Raw genomic sequence first — 7,500 nt, 5'->3', positions numbered from 1 at the left:
ATCTCCTTACCCTATCTCTAAGGTTGAGCCCTACAGAGGAAACTCATCTCCTTACCCTATCTCTAAGGCTGAGCCCTACAGAGGAAACTCATCTCCTTACCTTATCTCTAAGGCTGAGCCCTACAGAGGAAACTCATCTCCTTACCCTATCTCTAAGGTTGAGCCCGGAAACTCATCTCCTTACCCTATCTCTAAGGCTGAGCCCTACAGAGGAAACTCATCTCCTTACCCTATCTCTAAGGCTGAGCCCTACAGAGGAAACTCATCTCCTTACTCTATCTCTAAGGCTGAGTCCTACAGAGGAAACTAATCTCCTTACCCTATCTCTAAGGCTGAGCCCTACAGAGGAAACTCATCTCCTTACTCTATCTCTAAGGCTGAGTCCTACAGAGGAAACTAATCTCCTTACCCTATCTCTAAGGCTGAGTCCTACAGAGGAAACTCATCTCCTTACCCTATCTCTAAGGATGAACCCTACAGAGGAAACTCATCTCCTTACCCTATCTCTAAGGCTGAGCCCTACAGAGGAAACTCATCTCCTTACCCTATCTCCAAGGCTGAGCCCTACAGAGGAAACTCATCTCCTTACCCTATCTCTAAGGCTGAGCCCTACAGAGGAAACTCATCTCCTTACCCTATCTCTAAGGCTGAGCCCTACAGAGGAAACTCATCTCCTTACCCTATCTCTAAGGTTGAGCCGGGAAACTCATCTCCTTACCCTATCTCTAAGGTTGAGCCCTACAGAGGAAACTCATCTCCTTACCCTATCTCTAAGGCTGAGCCCTACAGAGGAAACTCATCTCCTTACCTTATCTCTAAGGCTGAGCCCTACAGAGGAAACTCATCTCCTTACCCTATCTCTAAGGTTGAGCCCGGAAACTCATCTCCTTACCCTATCTCTAAGGTTGAGCCCTACAGAGGAAACTCATCTCCTTACCCTATCTCTAAGGCTGAGCCCTACAGAGGAAACTCATCTCCTTACTCTATCTCTAAGGCTGAGTCCTACAGAGGAAACTAATCTCCTTACCCTATCTCTAAGGCTGAGCCCTACAGAGGAAACTCATCTCCTTACTCTATCTCTAAGGCTGAGTCCTACAGAGGAAACTAATCTCCTTACCCTATCTCTAAGGCTGAGTCCTACAGAGGAAACTCATCTCCTTACCCTATCTCTAAGGATGAACCCTACAGAGGAAACTCATCTCCTTACCCTATCTCTAAGGCTGAGCCCTACAGAGGAAACTCATCTCCTTACCCTATCTCCAAGGCTGAGCCCTACAGAGGAAACTCATCTCCTTACCCTATCTCTAAGGCTGAGCCCTACAGAGGAAACTCATCTCCTTACCCTATCTCTAAGGCTGAGCCCTACAGAGGAAACTCATCTCCTTACCCTATCTCTAAGGTTGAGCCCTACAGAAGAAACTCATCTCCTTACCCTATCTCTAAGGCTGAGCCCTAAGGAGGAAACTCATCTCCTTACCCTATCTCTAAGGCTGAGCCCTAAGGAGGAAACTCATCTCCTTACCCTATCTCTAAGGCTGAGCCCCAAGGAGGAACCTCATCTCCTTACCCTATCTCTAAGGCTGAGCCCTAAGGAGGAACCTCATCTCCTTACCCTATCTCTAAGGCTGAGCCCTAAGGAGGAAACTCATTTCCTTACACTATCTCTAAGGCTGAGTCCTACAGAGGAAACTCATCTCCTTACCCTATCTCTAAGACTGAGCCCTACAGAGGAAACTCATCTCCTTACCCTATCTCTAAGGCTAAGCCCTACAGAGGAAACTCATCTCCTTACCCTATCTCTAAGGCTGAGCCCTAAGGAGGAACCTCATCTCCTTACCCTATCTCTAAGGCTGAGCCCTAAGTAGGAAACTCATCTCCTTACCCTATCTCTAAGGCTGAGCCCTACAGAGGAAACCCATCTCCTTACCCTATCACTAAGGCTGAGCCCTACGGAGGAAACTCATCTCGTCCGATTGTATCCGTGACCTTGTTCTTTCCTGACCCAGAGTTCGTAACCTTAGGTGAGGGTCGTAGACCGACCAGTAAATTGAGAGCTTCTCCTTCCGGCTCAGCTCCTCTTCACCAAGACGGTCCGGTGCAGCGCCTGTTTTACTGCTCCGTCCCCACCTGGAGGGATCAACCCACCGGTTTCCGGCAGAGTACCATGGCCTCAGATTTTGAGTGCTGACTCTCATCCCCGCCGCTTCACGCTCGGCTGTAAACCGACCCAGTGAATGCTGGAGGTCCGAGGAGGCCAACGGGACCACATCATCTGCAAACAGCAGAGAGGCGATCCCGAGACCCCCGAACCTGACCGTCTCTACAGATATCCTGTCCATGAAGGTCACGAACAGGACCGGTGATAAAGGGCGGCCCTGGCGGAGGCCAACACCCACCGGGAACGTGTCTGTTATTTCGTATAGCCCCAAATCAAAAATGACAAATTTGCATCAGAGGGCTTTATAGTCTGGACACATACAACATCCCTGACCTTTGACCTCACATCGGATCAGGAAAAACTGAGAGCAACAGAGGAGGATCCCTCTCCCCGGATGGACAGAAGCAATATATGTCATGTGTACAGATGAACAGAGTTACAGAGTTGAAGATGACAGATATTTATGAATAATTAGTAGAAGGCATGGACCACGATCCAGATTTCCACAATCCAGAGACCGGATGGCCCGTTGCAAGTCCGGAACCCCATACTCCCACAGCAAAACTCCCAGAGGGACCCGGTTGAAAGCCTTCTCCAAGTCCACAAAGCACATGTAGACTGGTTGGGCAAACTCCCAGGACCCCTCCAGTAGTCTTGTGAGGGTAAAGAGCTGGTCCACTGTTCCACGACCGGAACAGAATCCACACTGCTCGTCTTGAATCTGAGGTTCGACAAACGGTCGAGCCTCCTTTTCAGCACCCTGGCATAAGCACACTCTCAGGTCCCCCATTTTGAAAAGGGGTACCACCACCCCGGTCTGCCAGTCCATGGGCACTGTTCCCAACCCCCAAGACTGCCAAGACTGCCAACAATGTCCAGCGCCTTCAACATCTCAGGTCGGATCTCATCCTCCCCCGGCGCCTTGCCACCAAGGAGCTTTTTGACTACCTTAGCGGCCTCTGCCAGGGATATGAGTGCGACACCCCCTCCAAGTCTTCAGGCGCTGCCCCCTCTCCAGGAGACATGTTGGTCAGGTTTAGGAGTTCCTCAAAGTGCTCTTTCCACAGCCCAACGATTTCCCCCATCCGGGTCCTCTGCTGAGAACAGTATGGGGTAGGCCCTGCTTTCCCTTCCTTAGCCGCCTGATTGTTTGCCAGGACCTCCTTGAGGCCAACTGAAAGTCCTTTTCCATGGCCTCACCGAACTCCATGCTTGAGTTTTAGCATCCGCGACCACTGCATTTGCAGCCCTTCAGGAGACCCCTGGTTCAACCAGGCCCGGAAGGCTTCTTTCTTCAGTTTGACGGCTTCCCTCACCCCCGACCACAGCTCCTAGCGGCCGCGTCCACAATAGAGCTTTGAACATGGTCCACTCGGATTCCATCCCCAACCTCACTCGGGATGTGTGAGAAGTTCATTCGGAGGTGGGAGTTGAAGACCTCCCAGACAGGGTCCTCACTACACGTTTGGGCTTGCCAGGTCTTTCTTATATATATATATATATATATATATATATATATATATATATATATATATATATATATCAGTATATAATGAAACGTTGGATATACTGAGTGTGAACCTGAGGCTCCTGCAGCATCATCCTGGCGTTAGAGAATAAGGAGGAAGAGGATGAGGAAGAGGAGGGCTTGTTGCCATGACAACCTGCCTGTCTTTTCATTCATACAGAGCAGTGCTGCAAAGAGGAAGAGAGAGAGAGAGAGAAAGTGCTGATTGGACAGAAAATTCTAAGAGGAAGACGACGATGATGATGCAGAGAGACTGGAGAGAAAAACACGGACCACAACAAGTTCAGAGGAGGAGGAGGAGGAGGAAGAGGAAGAGGAAGAGGAGGTGTTGAAAGCAGTATGAAGTCACAGAGGGAAGTTGATGAATAAAATAGCAGCTCTCGGTTTCGTTGAATTTCACATTGAATCTGTTGGTCGAGGACGAGATGGCGAGCCCTTCCTCTTTGTTGTCCTCTTCCTCTTTGTTGTCCTCTTCCTCTTTGTTGTCCTCTTTTCTCTGTTGAGCTGCAGAGTGATGAAGGGTTTCTTTTTACATTTTTGATTACTGAAAATGGAGCTTCTGGGGCCCAATTCTCAAGTTATTCTCATGTTCTGTCCCTGGCCATTCAATGTCATTATGTTAAGACAAACTTTTCATTTCAGACCATTCAACCATGAATATCGTTGTGTCGTCAAATTATCACGACTTTTAAAAGTTAAATGAGTCCATGTGACCTCATTGTGACAATATGATTCAAGTATTACAGATTAAGTGTAATTTGGTACATATTTCATTGTTTTTGGTTTGAGTGTTTAAAATCTGATCTAGATGACTTTGTGGGGACTCAGAGCTCGTAAGGGAGAACAAAGGGCAGGTCCCCACAAGGTCAACCTGAAGGTTAAAGGTCCTCATATTGTGTGTGTGTGTGTCAGATGAGTCAGTCTCGCTGGTGGGAGCAGGAGATTCCCATGGAGGCAACCATCCAGAAGGGGGAGCTGTTGACCTACAACCTGACTGAGCTCATCAAACCGGAGTCCTACCTGGTCCGCCTCACGCCCATCACCCGCTACGGCGAGGGAGACGCCACTGAACGCATCATCACGTACAGCGGTACGTCGCTTAAACACTTCATGTGGTTTGTTTGGTTTCATTCACGATGCAACTCAAGATATACATAGAAATAAGGACAATAATAATAATAATAATAAATAAGTTGGTGAACTACAGCCACTGGTGAGCTAAAATGTTAGCCAACCGCCAACATGCTAGCACTAATTAGCTCCTTTTATTTTGTATTATTCCAGTTATTAAGCTTGCAACACAATGTTTACTATATATATATATATATATATATATATATATATATATTGTAGTCTGTTTACTAATAACGTATACAGACTGAGATTCTAGAGCTGTTTTATGATCTGTTTATTTTATGCCGTCTCCTGCATCTCTTTATTTATATTCCTATGAATGAAAAGCAATAAAACAAAAACGATGGAAAAACAAGAGAACAAAAAGAAACGAGCTGTCACTCAGGAATCCTGACGGGAATAAAAATAAAAATCACAACTGCAGAGAAACGTGAAAAACAAAACCACAAGAACAGAAGAGACACTCACAGCGGGAGGAGAAGAAGAGACTCTGAGGTTGGGTTTTGACAGACTGTCAGTGAACGCCTCCTCATCGCCACGTTAACGCTGTGAAGGTAAACACCTGTCAGTGCTCAGCAGGTCACATGACCCTCCAGGAAGAACCAAGGGAAGAACCAGAACCAGGACTGTCAGACCCTGCTGCAGTAAAATGAGAGGTTTTCTAAAGGGACCTGGTGCTCAGAGACACTACCACTTTAGTCCACAGGGGGCACCAGAACCAACACTACCACTTTAGTCCACAGGGGGCACCAGAACCAACACTACCACTTTAGTCCACAGGGGGCACCAGAACCAACACTACCACTTTAGACCACAGGGGGCACCAGAACCAACACTACCACTTTAGACCACAGGGGGCACCAGAACCAACACTACCACTTTAGACCACAGGGGGCACCAGAACCAACACTACCACTTTAGACCACAGGGGGGCACCAGAACCAACACTACCACTTTAGACCACAGGGGGCACCAGAACCAACACTACCACTTTAGACCACAGGGGGCACCAGAACCAACACTACCACTTTAGACCACAGGGGGCACCAGAACCAACACTACCACTTTAGTCCACAGGGGGCACCAGAACCAACACTACCACTTTAGACCACAGGGGGCACCAGAACCAACACTACCACTTTAGACCACAGGGGGCACCAGAACCAACACTACCACTTTAGACCACAGGGGGCACCAGAACCAACACTACCACTTTAGACCACAGGGGGCACCAGAACCAACACTACCACTTTAGTCCACAGGGGGCACCAGAACCAACACTACCACTTTAGTCCACAGGGGGCACCAGAACCATCACTAACACTTTAATCCACAGGGGGCACCAGAACCAACACCACCACTTTAGTCCACAGGGGGCACCAGAACCAACACTACCACTTTAGTCCACAGGGGGCACCAGAACCATCACTACCACTTTAGTCCACAGGGGGCACCAGAACCAACACTACCACTTTAGTCCACAGGGGGCGCCAGAACCAACACTACCACTTTAGTCCACAGGGGGCACCAGAACCAACACTACCACTTTAGTCCACAAGGGGCAACAGAACCAACACTACCACTTTAGTCCACAGGGGGTACCAGAACCAACACTACCACTTTAGTCCACAAGGGGCAACAGAACCAACACTACCACTTTAGTCCACAAGGGGCAACAGAACCAACACTACCACTTTAGTCCACAGGGGGTACCAGAACCAACACTACTACTTTAGTCCACAGGGGGCACCAGAACCAACACTACCACTTTAGTCCACAGGGGGTACCAGAACCAACACTACCACTTTAGTCCACAAGGGGCAACAGAACCAACACTACCACTTTAGTCCACAAGGGGCAACAGAACCAACACTACCACTTTAGTCCACAGGGGGTACCAGAACATACACTACCACTTTAGTCCACAGGGGGCACCAGAACCAACACTACCACTTTAGTCCACAGGGGGCACCAGAACCAACACTACCACTTTAGTCCACAGGGGGCACCAGAACCAACACTACCACTTTAGTCCACAGGGGGCGACAGAACCAACACTACCACTTTAGTCCACAGGGGGCACCAGAACCAACACTACCACTTTAGACCACAGGGGGCACCAGAACCAACACTACCACTTTAGTCCACAGGGGGCACCAGAACCAACACTACCACTTTAGTCCACAGGGGCCGTCAGAACCAACACTACCACTTTAGTCCACAGGGGGCGCCAGAACCAACACTACCACTTTAGTCCACAGGGGGTACCAGAACCAACACTACCACTTTAGTCCACAGGGGGCACCAGAACCAACACTACCACTTTAGTCCACAGGGGGCACCAGAACCAACACTACCACTTTAGTCCACAGGGGGTACCAGAACCAACACTACCACTTTAGTCCACAGGGGGCACCAGAACCAACACTACCACTTTAGTCCACAGGGGGCACCAGAACCAACACTACCACTTTAGTCCACAGGGGGCACCAGAACCAACACTACCACTTTAGTCCACAGGGGGCACCAGAACTAACACTACCACTTTAGACCACAGGGGGCACCAGAACCAACACTACCACTTTAGTCCACAGGGGGCACCAGAACCAACACTACCACTTTAGTCCACAGGGGGCACCAGAACCAACACTACCACTTTAGTCCACAGGGGGCACCAGAA

General features: G+C 49.0%; 1 protein-coding gene across 1 annotated transcript in view; it reads left to right on the top strand.

Moving 5' to 3' along the window:
• Positions 1-7,500, top strand: part of mdga2a (MAM domain containing glycosylphosphatidylinositol anchor 2a) — a 94,018-nt gene that overhangs the window by 76,954 nt on the left and 9,564 nt on the right. Inside the window, exon 11 of the mRNA XM_034525247.1 lies at positions 4,599-4,776. Within this exon, the coding sequence (XP_034381138.1) occupies positions 4,599-4,776 (178 nt within the window). The remainder of the gene's footprint in view (positions 1-4,598; positions 4,777-7,500) is intronic.

The sequence above is a fragment of the Cyclopterus lumpus genome, chromosome 22, assembly GCF_009769545.1.
Source record: "Cyclopterus lumpus isolate fCycLum1 chromosome 22, fCycLum1.pri, whole genome shotgun sequence".
NCBI lineage: Eukaryota > Metazoa > Chordata > Actinopteri > Perciformes > Cyclopteridae > Cyclopterus > Cyclopterus lumpus.
The sequence above is the reverse complement of the archived record's forward strand: the minus strand, read 5'-3'. Positions and strand labels throughout refer to the sequence as shown.